At 42.7% G+C, this 13,249-nt stretch overlaps 1 protein-coding gene across 1 annotated transcript in view; it reads left to right on the top strand.

Moving 5' to 3' along the window:
• Positions 1–8,457, top strand: part of LOC133619531 (leukemia inhibitory factor receptor-like) — a 91,550-nt gene extending 83,093 nt beyond the window's left edge. The window contains exon 17 of the mRNA XM_061980604.2: positions 8,045–8,457. Coding sequence (XP_061836588.1) covers positions 8,045–8,191 — 147 coding nt within the window. The 3' untranslated portion in view covers positions 8,192–8,457. The remainder of the gene's footprint in view (positions 1–8,044) is intronic.
• The last annotated feature ends 4,792 nt before the right edge of the window (positions 8,458–13,249 follow it).

Genomic DNA, 13,249 nt, shown 5'->3' with positions numbered 1-13,249 from the left:
GTCTATTCAGGTGTACTGGAGAGGAGGTTACGCCGGATAGTCGAACATCGGATTCAGGAGGAACAGTGTGGTTTTTGTCCTGGTCGTGGAACTGTGGACCAGCTCTATACTCTCGGCGGGGTCCTTGAGGGTGCATGAGAGTTTGCCCAACCAGTCTACATGTGCTTTGTGGACTTGGAGAAGGCATTCGACCGTGTACCCCGGGATGTCCTGTGGGGAGTGCTCAGAGAGTATGGGGTAACGGACTGTCTTATTGTGGCGGTTCGCTCCCTGTATAATCAGTGTCAGAGCTTGGTCCGCATTGCCGGCAGTAAGTCGGACCCGTTTCCAGTGAGGATTGGACTCCGCCAAGGCTGCCCTTTGTCACCGATTCTGTTCATAACCTTTATGGACAGAATTTCTGGGCACAGTCAGGGCGTTGAGGGTATCTGGTTTGGTGGCTGCAGGATTAGGTCTCTGCTAATTGCAGATGATGCGGTCCTGATGGCTTCATCTGGCCAAGATCTTCAGCTCTCACTAGATCGGTTCGCAGCCGAGTGTGAAGCGACTGGGATGGGAATCAGCACCTCCAAGTCCGAGTCCATGGTTCTCTCCCGGAAAAGGGTGGAGTGCCATCTCCGGGTTGGGGAGGAGATCTTACCCCAAGTGGAGGAGTTCAAGTACCTCGGAGTCTTGTTCACGAGTGAGGGAAGAGTGGATCATGAGATCGACAGGCGGATCGGTGCGGCGTCTTCAGTAATTCGGACGCTGTATCGATCCGTTGTGGTGAAGAAGGAGCTGAGCCGGAAGGCAAAGCTCTCGATTTCCCGGTCGATCTGCGTTCCCATCCTCACCTATGGTCATGAGCTTTGGGTCATGACCGAAAGGACAAAATCATGGGTACAAGCGGCCGAAATTAAATGAGTTTCCTCCGCCGGGTGTCGGGGCTCTCCCTTAGAGATAGGGTGAGAATCTCTGTCATCCGGGGGGAGCTCAAAGTAAAGCCGCTGCTCCTCCACATTGAGAGGAGCCAGATGAGGTGGTTCGGGCATCTGGTCAGGATGCCATCCGAGCGCCTCCCTAGGGAGGTGTTTCGAGCACGTCCGACAAACACACTTTTTGTCCTCCACAGCATGTTTGTAAAGGGGATTTAAAGTCTAGATTCACATATCTTTTATTAGGCAAAAATGAAATCCAATTATTAGTATCCAGGGCCGGCCCGTGGCATAGGCCGTGTAGGCAAATGCTAAGGGCGCCGTCCATCAGGGGGCGCCACGCCAGTGCCACAAATGTTGGAGAAAAAAAAAGAAAAAAGAAAAAGTTGGTACTATTATTTCTAAATACAAAAAATAATCCCACGCTAATTAAAATGCAAAGTAAAGCCTATTTAATAGAAATATTATTTGTTACAACATTACGCCCCCTCCCCCCCCCTCTCCCCCCGCACGGTGCGCCCCCTCCCTTCCCGTATCATGACTCTTTTTGGACGTCACCACATCAAAAAATCAACACAAGATGTCAAAACGGCCAAAACTGTCAGGTGCCCAGGGAAGAAAAAAGAGAAAAGAAGAGGAGGAGAAACGAGAAAAGACAAAGGTAGCAGGTAGGTGAGCCGAACATGAAATTATTTGTCTGTTACAGAATGTGATAGTACCCGGCTTTTTAGCATTAAGCTAATGTCACATGATTCGGCAATTGCTAATCAATAAATAGCTAGTTCTGTTTTAACGTCGGGTTAATATTGTGGAGGGGGCTAAATTGTTATGGAAAATAATAATGTAACGTTAGGTAATTACAGTACTCCCACCTTACATTTTTCAGGGACATTTGTATTAGATCTTTTAAGCAGCTGTTTTTTGTTTACATTATTATTGCCTTCTGGTTAGCTATGTTTGCCCTGCAGGTAATAGTCACTTTTCCACCCCTTTATATATTAGGTATAGTTGTAAGTAAAAAAAAAAAGGTCAAAGACAAAGCTATTCGGTTTCTTGTGAGTATATACACTTCACTGCCAATGTGGGGGGGCGCCACCTAAAATCTTGCCTAGGGCGCCAGATTGGTTAGGGCCGGGCCTGTTAGTATCAACAAACATACTGTACGTACAATGTCACATTCATCAGTACATTACGAACACAAGCAGAAGCCTCCACATGCTGATGACAGAAACTGTACCACAGTGACTGACTGAAGTAGCCAATTCTGCACGCAAGCGAGCTTCAATGTCGATGGTGGTAACATTAATCAAAGTGAACGGTTACACTGAAACCAAAGTCGATGGGCTAACAAGCAACTGCAGCAGAAGTGACATTGTCTGAATGCTGTTGTGATTGGTGACTTAAACTCCCTTCACACAATGTGGGACTACAAAATAACCAACAGTAACAGAGAACTAATCAAAAGCTGGACGGAAAACACTTGGTTGAAGCTGGAGTTGATCAACAACGCTTAACCCCACCAACTCCTTTAACTGCGGCCACTGGAGAAAAGGTTACAAGGCTTCGTCAGCCAAAGACTGGCACAACTAAGTGAGAAAGCTGGTGCTGAACCCACTTCCTAGATCACAACACTGGCCAATCTCTGTCACAATCAAGCCTGCCATAACCAAGTCGGAAGTTGATTTTCCACGCCTCTTCAAACTAAAACCAGCCCAAGTTGACCACCTGAGCACAACAGAGCACTCCTGGACATAGAACCCACTTCTGATAACTACACCGTGTTCATACAGGCAGTTAAGAAGGCCGCTCGCGCCTGCATCATTCGTGGATGTCGGAAGGAGTACATCGCTGGCCTCACAGAGGAAAAATGACAGCTTCTGGAGTGCAACAAAGCGGAATTCAGATTCGACCCATTTTTGGACACCGCCAGCCATGGAGAACCCTCATGGAATGCCTGGGGAGCGAGAGACAGAAAGCCTGGCAAGATCTGATAGAAAGCATCAACATGTCCGAGACCAGCAAGAAAGCTTGATCTACCATCCGTAAGCTAAGTGGTGACAAGAACACCCCACCTAATTCATCTGACATAACACAGAAACTGTTTGGGAGCATGCTGGTAACCAGTGGAAGACAAGTAGAGAGGCGCAGGAGCCAAAGGAGAACATCATGCCACAACCATCCCGGGCAATCAACAGAACATGTCCATCCTAACCAAGGCTTTCACGATTGAGGAGCTTGAAGCAGGACACATCTGCATTGGTTTTGTGCTTTTCTGCTGCAGAATACACATACCCTGGAACAGGTCATGCCACACAGGATAGTGACCGGGTGCATCAAGACAACCACTGTTAGTGTGTCCAAGCCCTCTCGGCATCGCCACCTCTGACGTCTACAGAGCAGTCACTACACAAGCCGGGCACAAAAAAAGCAGGCTGAAGACAACCGCTACCTACTTTATGAGCACTCTGTCACCCAAAAACGCTTCTTTTCCAGGACGAGCTTCCTTGACAACACCAAGGCCCTGGGAACCACCCCAACTGCTGCCAGAATTTAAGAATGTCAGAAGCGATGAAGCAGCCTTAGCAGCCGGTTGACTCAAAGGAGGGAGAGAGGCATCACCCCTGATGAATGCCTCGCTACCAGCCATGATCAAATTTGGGCCGTCTGGAGAACCCTGCACAGCCTTTGAGTCGGAGAGGGGAGGTGCAAGGTGTCCATTAAGCGGTGGAAGCTGACAACATCAGACTCATGTGCAGAGAGCTCCAAACAATGAAGCACCTCATGAGTTGCTGCCAGGCCCCACAGTTTAGTGAAAATTACCTGGCTGAACCAAGCTCAGCCTTGCTCGACTGTGCCACCTACTGGAGGGAGGTGATATGAAGATGGCCTGACACAATGAAAAAAAAAATAGAATATCTATGGAGATCTTTAATGTAGTGAAAACATCTAGATTTTTGTTTTGTGAGAAACCTGGTGTGGGGGTCATCAAAAGGTCAACTGCTAAACGAGGAACAAAAATTAACAGCTAAGCAAGAAAAGGCTGCTGGTACAAGGCAAGAACCGAAACTTGGCCGTATAATTGGAGATGGGCAAAACTAAATAAAACTCTCACCAATGAGGGCGTTTTCCTGCTTAATCATTGAATCTGCCTTGACCCATAAACGGAGATTCTTTGCATTTGTTTCCCTCTTTGACAAATTAGTTACCGTATTTTCTGGACCGTAGGGCGCACCGGATTAAAATGCGCACTGCCGATGAGCGGGTTTATTTAGGTCTTTTTTAATACAAAAGGCGCACCAGAATTATAAGGCGCCTTAAAGGCCTACTGAAATGCAATTTTCTTATGTAAACGGTGATAGGAGGTCCATTCTATGTGTCATACATCATTTTGCGATATTGCCATATTTTTGCTGAAAGGATTTAGTAGAGAACATCGACGATAAAGTTCGCAACTTTTGGTCGCTGATAAAAAAGCCTTGCCTGTACCGGAAGTAGCAGACGAGTAGCGTGACGTCACAGGTTGTGGAGCTCCTCACATCTGCACATTGTTTACAATCATGGCCACCAGCAGCGAGAGCGATTCGGACCGAGAAAGCGACGATTTCCCTATTAATTTGAGCGAGGATGAAAGATTTGTGGATGAGGAAAGTGAGAGTGAAGGACTAGAGGGCAGTGGGAGCGATTCAGATAGGGAAGATGCTGTGAGAGGCGGGTGGGACCTGATATTCAGCTGGGAATGACTAAAACAGTAAATAAACACAAGACATATACATACTCTACTAGCCACAACACAACCAGGCTTATATTTAATATGCCACAAAATAATACCGCATAACAAACACCTCCCACCTCCCGTCCATATAACCCGCCAATACAACTCAAACACCTGCACAACACACTCAATCCCACAGCCCAAAGTACCGTTCACCTTCCCAAAGTTCATACAGCACATATATTTCCCCAATGTCCCCAAATTTACATACGTGACACGCACAGAGCGGCACGCACGTACGGGCAAGCAATCAAATGTTTGGAAGCGTACTCACGGTACCGTGTCTGCGTATCCGACTCAAAGTCCTCCTGGTAAGAGTCTCTGTTGTCCCAGTTCTCCACAGGCCAATGGTAAAGATTGACTGTCATCTTTTGGGAATGTAAACAATGAAACACCGGCCGTGTTTGTGTTGCTGAAGTCGGCCGCAATACACAGATTCCCTCCTACAGCTTTCTTCTTTGCTGTCTCCATTGTTCATTGAACAAATTGCAAAACATTCACCAACACAGATGTCCAGAATACTGTGGAATTTTGCGATTAAAACAGACAACTTAATAGCTGGCCACCATGCTGTCCCAAAATGTCCTCTACAATCCGCGACGTCACGAGTGACGTCATCATACCGAGACGTTTTCAGCAGGATATGTTGCTCGAAATTTAAAATTGCACTTTAGTAAACTAACCCGGCCGTATTGGCATGTGTTGCAATGTTAAGATTTCATCATTGATGTATAAACTATCAGACTAAGTGGTCGGTAGTAGTGGGTTTCAGTAGGCCTTTAAAGGGGTCATATTATGATTTTGTTTTAAATTGAAAATGTTTCCTTGTGGTCTAGATCAGTGATCCCCAACCTTTTTTGCACCACAGACTGGTTTAATGTAGGCATTATTTCCAGGGACCGGCTTTCCACTTGTGCCAGCTAAATACAGCAAAAATAAGTGCATGAAAAATACAACTCATGATAACGCTGAATTAGTGGGAGCTCTGGGTCTGTTTCTTTGCAATGAGATCCCCTGCAGGTTATCATCAACCTGCTGGGCACTGCAGGTGAAAATCAGCCTTTGGCTACAATCTGTCACATTTATATTTTATTTATGTTCATTATTGTGCAATGTATCATGTCACAAAAGTTATAACAAATATAACAAATAGCAACTTCTTATGAGGAGTTTTATTGTACATCTATAAACAAGCTTATTGCTGTGTTTAGTGGGACAGACGAAAGTTAAGTCGGAGAAAATGCAGTCGTTCATAGATTATTTAATGTTTCTCTGCGGCCCAGTAGCTAATGCGTCACAGACCGATACCTCTGGTGGTTCCTTGGTCAAAATGTTGCATAGATTATGTTTTACAAATCATCTTCAAGTCGCTTTCTGACAGTCGCTTCAGGATGCGCCGTTTTGTGGGTGGTCTTATTTACGTGGCTCACCTTCGACAGCATCTTCTCCCCGTCATCTTTGGTGTAGTAAGCAAGGACGGGAGTTGAAGAAGTGTCAAAAGATGGAGCTAACTGTTTTAATGTCATTCAGACTTTACTTAAATCAATAACGGAGCAGCATCTCCTCACCAGTGGCTCACTCGTGCAACAACGCCAGAAATGTGTCCCGTGAAAAACCGTTCGACCGGAACTCTCTAATAACTAAAATTAGTTATTAGAGTTTAGGGCCTGTCTACATTAAGCCGGATAACTCATTAAACAAATAATTACTTAGTCTAAGACCCGTTTCGGCCACACTAAATCATCGTTTAAGGTTCACCTCCTTGGATAATTTTTTACACGGGTAAGTGGGACGTCTATTTCTTGAATCTCCGGCTCATAGCTTTGTATGGACTCATTGATCGTTTACAAACTGAGTTTGTACCGGAAGTGACGCCAGAAAGAGAGCCCCACACAGGAAGTGATGTCGGAAAGAACGCGCCACAGCCAGCTTCATAATAAAGCGGTTTCGTAACTCGGAGCTAACCTCTGGAAACATGGAGAGGAGTCATCCAGATATGCCGGGGTTTCTCCTTCCGTCTCTACAGACGCTTGTGGAAATCACACATGAATACCTTAAGAGAAAACGATTGCAGCTTTTTCGGATACAACACTTCTCAGACGGCAAGAGAACTTGCGAATGTCCAGGTCAGCTGTGGTTCTACTTAGTGAAAAACTTTGTCCATTTGTCGAAGGAGAGACAATGAGAATGCGGGCTCCCGTGGATGTGATTAAAAAAAAGGTAGCGTGTGCTTTGTATTCCCTGGCCGTCGAGGGAAGACTACGTAAAACGGCGAATGCTTTTGGACTGGCAAATCAGACTGTATCAGTTATTGTCCGCCATGTATGTCGCGGACTCATCGTCTAGGGCCAGAGTATATAGAGTCACCAAAAACAAAAGAACAATGAAGGTGAAGACAAAAGAGTGAGGAGTGTCTTGACCAGATATCTAGATCCCTAGATTGATTGATGTAAATGTTCTTTGTCACATTGTTTACTTTCATGTGTCCATTGATTCACTACAATAGGGCCCCACAGCACACTGGATTCCAGTTAATTGAAATACCACAACACTGGATATTGTTCAGATAAGTTAAATTTAAGAACTTGCACACAAAGCAACACTGGAGGTGACTATGACGAGCGCATTTTTCGCGCATGCGTACTAGGTTGCATTGTGCCGGCGGATAGAGGGATCGGGGGTCTTAAACGACCACTGTGTGTGTGTGGACAAGGTTAAGGTTAGGTGGGATTTACCCTGGATAACCTCAGCCTGCTTAGTGTAGAAGGGGCCTTAAAGTCGTATTAAGATTCAAAGATCAGCGAGGTGTCTCATCGCTAAATACAGTTAGGCTATTAAAGGGGCTAAAAATCATGTTATGAGATATTTTAATGGCAAAAGTGTTGAGAGATGGAAACTTGTTCGTAGTTTACAAAAGCAACGAGCAGTGGGAGTGAGACTTAAAGCAATAGAGTAGTGCAAGATAGTGAGCGCTAGTTATGTAGGGCAGAGTAACAAGTAGATCAAAGGAGTTATTTGTAGTGTACCCATGAATGGGACAATGATGGAGCTTGAGGCATATCTAAAAGGATGTCAACTGAAAGGAGCAAGGTGATAAATCACAAAAGATAGTTAGTGTACTGTTGGAGATCGAGGGGGAAATGGTGTCAAAAAAGGTTTCTGTTGATTTCTTGAGCTACAACAGGGGTGTCAAACTCATTTTAAATCGGGGGCCACATGGAGAAAAATCTATTCCAAAGTAAAAAATAAAATAACATAAAGACAACTTCAGATGGTTTTCTTTGTTTAAAAATAGAACAAGCACATTCTGAAAATGTACAAATCATAATGTTGTTGTTTTTTTTTTCCACACTTACAGGACTACATGCTTCCATCTGTTGAAAAGATCTATGGAGATGATGATTTCATTTTCCAGCATGATCCAGCAGTGCCAAAACCACCAGTAACTGGTGTACTGACCATGGCATTACTGTCCTCGATTGGCCTGCCAACTCCCCTGACCTGAACCCCATAGAGAATTTGTGGGGTATTGTGAAGAAGAAGCTGAAAGACACCAGACCCAATAATGCAAATGAGCTAAAGGCCGCTATTGAAGCATCCTGGGCATCCATAACACCTCAGCAATGCCACAGGCTGATTGCCTCCATGCCACGCCACATTGGTGCAGTAATTCGTGCAAAAGGATTCCCAACCAAGTACTGAGTGCATTAATTGACATTTTCAAATGTTTGATTTTGTTTTGTTGTTATAAATCTTTATTTTTTACTTGGTCTGAGGAAATATTTTAATTTTTTGAGATGGGATTTTTGAGTTTTATTAAGCTGTATGCCATAATCAGCAATATTAAAATAATAAAAGGCTTGCAATATTTCAGTTGATGTGTAATGAATCCAGAATGTATGACATTTCCATGTTTTTAGTTGCATTACAGAAAATAAAGGACTTTATCACAATATTCTAATTTTCTGAGACAGTCCTGTACATGTTGTGGTTAATAGTATTGTATCTTTATTTGTCCTTATTTATACTTTCTGAATAAATTATGTGATAATATTTATCAGTCAACTCATTGGTGATTATTTTCAATCTATCAAGATCAAAAACTCAAATTACAGGATGTTATTTATGTAGTTTGCTCATTTTCCTTGACTGGTGCACTAACATCATGTGTTTTTTTGTTGTTGTTTTTTTTACATATGTAGCATCATCTACAACGATACAAAGAATTGCTATTGCAACATCTAGTGCAGTGGTTCTCAAATGGGGGTATGCGTACCCCTGGGGGTACTTGAAGGTATGCCAAGGGGTACGTGAGATTTTTTTAAAATATTCTAAAAATAGCAACAATTCAAAAACCCTTTATAAGTAAATAAAATAAATAAATAAATAAAAACCTATCTTTTTTTCCAAATAGTTCAAGAAAGACCACTTCAAATGAGCAATATTTTGCACTGTTATACAATTTAATAAATCAGAAACTGATGACATAGTGCTGTATTTTACTTATTTATCTCTTTTTTTCAACCAAAAATGCTTTGCTGTGATTAGGGGGTACTTGAATTAAAAAAAAATTCACAGGGGGTACATCACTGTCTCTATTTTATGCTGCTGCTGTCACATATACTGTATATACTGTAATATTGTACATGTGTTGTATATATTGTATATTGTATATATGTTATAGACATAATATAATATATCTGTATATATATTATTCTGTACACATATTATGTATATATTCGTATATATGTTAGATTTTTTTATCGCTATATTAGTCTATTTATACCTGCATTGTCCTTTCCATCCTTACACTTTCCATCATTGTAACTGAGCTACTGTGTTGAACAATTTCCCTTGTGGATCATTAAAGTTTGTCTAAGTCTAAGTCTAAGTCACTGAAAAAAGGTTGAGAACCACTGATCTAGTGAACACATTTAGAACAGCAGTTTCTTTCATTAAAACATTTCTGCTCATTTTTATGCTTAGTAGACTCATCCTGCGGGCCGGATAAAGCCTGTTTGCGGGCCGTACGTTTGACACCCATGAGCTACAATGTTTGAGAATATTTCCCGAGGCCCATGAGATGCTATACAACTGTCAGAGGTTTGGCCAAATATGCAAAGAAAAGCTCAAGTGGTGAGGATCATGAATACACAAAGTGTACTGTGGTACAACTCAGATGCTGCAATCATGGTGAGGATATTGGTGTGGCTTACAGTGGGTGTGAGGTGATGAAAAAGCAAAATGAAGGACAGCAGTTTAATAATACTCTTAGTAATACTCTTCCATATCAGTAGGTGGCAGCAGGTAGTTAATTGCTTTGTAGATGTCGGAAACAGCGGGAGGCAGTGTGCAGGTAAAAGGGTGTCCAATGCTTAAACCAAAAATAAACAAAAGGTGAGTGCCCCTAAGAAAAGGCATTGAAGCTTAGGGAAGGCTATGCAGAACGAAACTAAAACTGAACTGGCTACAAAGTAAACAAAAACAGAATGCTGGACGACAGCAAAGACTTACTGTGGAGCCAAGATGGCGTCCACAATGTACATCCGAACATGACATGACAATCGACAATGTCCCCACGAAGAAGGATAAAAACAAAGTAGATGCGGGAAATATCGCTCAAAGGAAGACATGAAACTGCTACAGGAAAATACCAAAAAAAGAGAAAAAGCCACCGAAATTGGAGAGCAAGACAAGAAGTAAAACACTACACACAGGAAAACAGCAAAAAAAATCCAAATAAGTCACGGCGTGATGTGACAGGTGGTGACCGTACACTTACTTTGAGACAAGAGCTATATTGATGCATGCTTGGTTATACTTTAAATTCATATCCAACAATTGCGACAACGACTTTTTTCTGTCAACTGAGTTTCGTGGTTTAATGATTTCTGCTGGTGGTATGCCTCTGGATTTTGTCAACACAAAAAATGTGCCATGGCTCAAAAAAGGTTGAAAATCACTGGTTTAGATAGAGTACAGCAGAAAATTACATATGCAAAAGCTTTGAAAATGGTCAATTGTAAAACGGGGAGAGGAGTACAAGGAATAGGAGGGAACTGGAAAAGGGAAATCAACAGAAAATCGTAGTAAAACTGCTAGCAAGACAAACACTTAAATGGCACTTTTTCAATGGAATTAAATAAATGTTTTTTGTTCAATTCAAAGTGCATTTGTGTTACACTAAAAGTGTCAAAATGAGGTATTTTCACATAATGAATAGTTCACACATGTTTGACATGAATTAGTGGTATTTCATTGGTGTGTTCCACTTGGTCTGTGGAGGTATAGCCACCATCATTTAACTTGTTATGTGCCATTGTAGAATAGTGTACAAGTTTGAAATGTGTGTACACACACTACTCACACTGACTTTCACTTTCAGTTGCAGCTCATCATGCATTTCAATTTCTTTCTTTGCTGTCCTCCCATGGCTGAGGGCTTTCACATGCAGATGTGCAGTTGTTGGCTTTTCACCTTCCTGCTGTTGGCGCTCCCGCTGTGTATTAGCATGAGATCAGACTGCATTGTGATGCTGCACAGATTGTGAAATACCCATTTCCCCCTAACTGTGGCCCTCTGCTCAGGGGGAAATGGTGGGTCGGGGGTTGAGACGGGGTAAGCTGCTTGTGTGAATAAAACTATTCACGTGTTCATCACAAAAGTTAAACATTGCAGTAGAAATAGTCTCCGGGGTAATTTAAAGTAAAGCTAACTAGCAAATAACACGGGGAAGCGAGGCCGCCACTCCTTACGCAAATCACGCACTATGCGTAGGGTCCCGCGATCTGTGTGGGGCCCCATTTTGCATGTAAAATGTTCATTAATGAATAACATAATGAAATCGTATTGCTAGCCCCTTTCTGCTCCTTCACTGATACAAATAGACAAGTAAATTTCTCTTTCAAGTGTCACCATCCCCCATGGGGTATCGTGTACATTCACCTGTCTTCTATGATGTACTGGGTTTGAATCCTGTGGTACAAATGCATTTTAGTTTTGTTAAATGTTATTATTTTAAACACAAAACTCTTTCTTTCCCATAAAATTGTCGTAGTCCAAAACATGCATCAATTAAATTCAAGCTTGTGCCAAATAGTAGAAAAACCAGGGGACCCGATTTAGCCAGAGGCGACCTTTCATAGAACGTATTTGATGTTTTTATTTTTAATTGAGGTGAAATACATTGTTCATGCTGAATGTATTCCTGATCTAAAATTAATTCAACTTGACACACTTACTTAATAAATAAAGCAAATTAAATATATTCATGTAAAATGATTGAAACAGTGACATTTATTGAGTGTCTTATTAGCATTTTTGCCATTTTAAGACAAATTCAGTATGCTAAACGCCTGGTAGGGATATTTTCCTAGCTTGTTTTCTGTGAATTCATTAAAGGCCTACTGAAATGCGATTTTCTTATTTAAACGGGGATAGCAGGTCCATTCTATGTGTCATACTTGATAATTTCGCGATTTTGCCATATTTTTGCTGAAAGGATTTAGTAGAGAACATTGACGATAACGTTCGCAACTTTTGGTCGCTGATAAAAAAGCCTTGCCTGTACCGGAAGTAGCAGACGATATGTGCCTGACGTCACAGGTTGTGGAGCTCCTCACATCCGCACATTGTTTACAATCATGGCCACCAGCAGCAAGAGCGATTCGGACCGAGAAAGCGACGATTTCCCCATTAATTTGAGGGAGGATGAAAGATTTGTGGATGAGGAAAGTGAGAGTGAAGGACTAGAGGGCAGTGGGAGCGATTCAGATAGGGAAGATGCTGTGAGAGGCGGGTGGGACCTGATATTCAGCTGGGAATGACTAAAACAGTAAATAAACACAAGACATATATATACTCTATTAGCCACAACACAACCAGGCTTATATTTAATATGCCACAAATTAATCCCGCATAACAAACACCTCCCCCCTCCCATCCATATAACCCGCCAATACAACTCAAACACCTGCACAACACACTCAATCCCACAGCCCAAAGTACCGTTCACCTCCCCAAAGTTCATACAGCCCATATATTTCCCCAAAGTCCCCAAAGTTATGTACATGACATGCACATAGCGGCACGCACGTACGGGCAAGCGATCAAATGTTTGGAAGCCGCAGCTGCATGCGTACTCACGGTACCGTGTCTGCGTATCCAACTCAAAGTCCTCCTGGTAAGAGTCTCTGTTGTCCCAGTTCTCCACAGGGCAATGGTAAAGCTTGACTGTCATCTTTCGGGAATGTAAACAATGAAACACCGGCTGTGTTTGTGTTGCTGCAGCCGCCCGCAATACACCGCTTCCCACCTTCTTTGCTGTCTCCATTGTTCATTGAACAAATTGCAAAAGATTCACCAACACAGATGTCCAGAATACTGTGGAATTTTGCGATGAAAACAGACGACTCAATAGCTGGCCACCATGCTGTCCCAAAATGTCCCCTACAATTTGTGACGTCACGCGCAGACGTCATCATACCGAGACGTTTTCAGCAGGATATTTCGCGCAAAATTTAAAATTGCACTTTAGTAAGCTAACCCGGCCGTATTGGCATGT

Source organism: Nerophis lumbriciformis, linkage group LG20, assembly GCF_033978685.3.
Source record: "Nerophis lumbriciformis linkage group LG20, RoL_Nlum_v2.1, whole genome shotgun sequence".
Classification (NCBI taxonomy): domain Eukaryota; kingdom Metazoa; phylum Chordata; class Actinopteri; order Syngnathiformes; family Syngnathidae; genus Nerophis; species Nerophis lumbriciformis.
The sequence above is the reverse complement of the archived record's forward strand: the minus strand, read 5'-3'. Positions and strand labels throughout refer to the sequence as shown.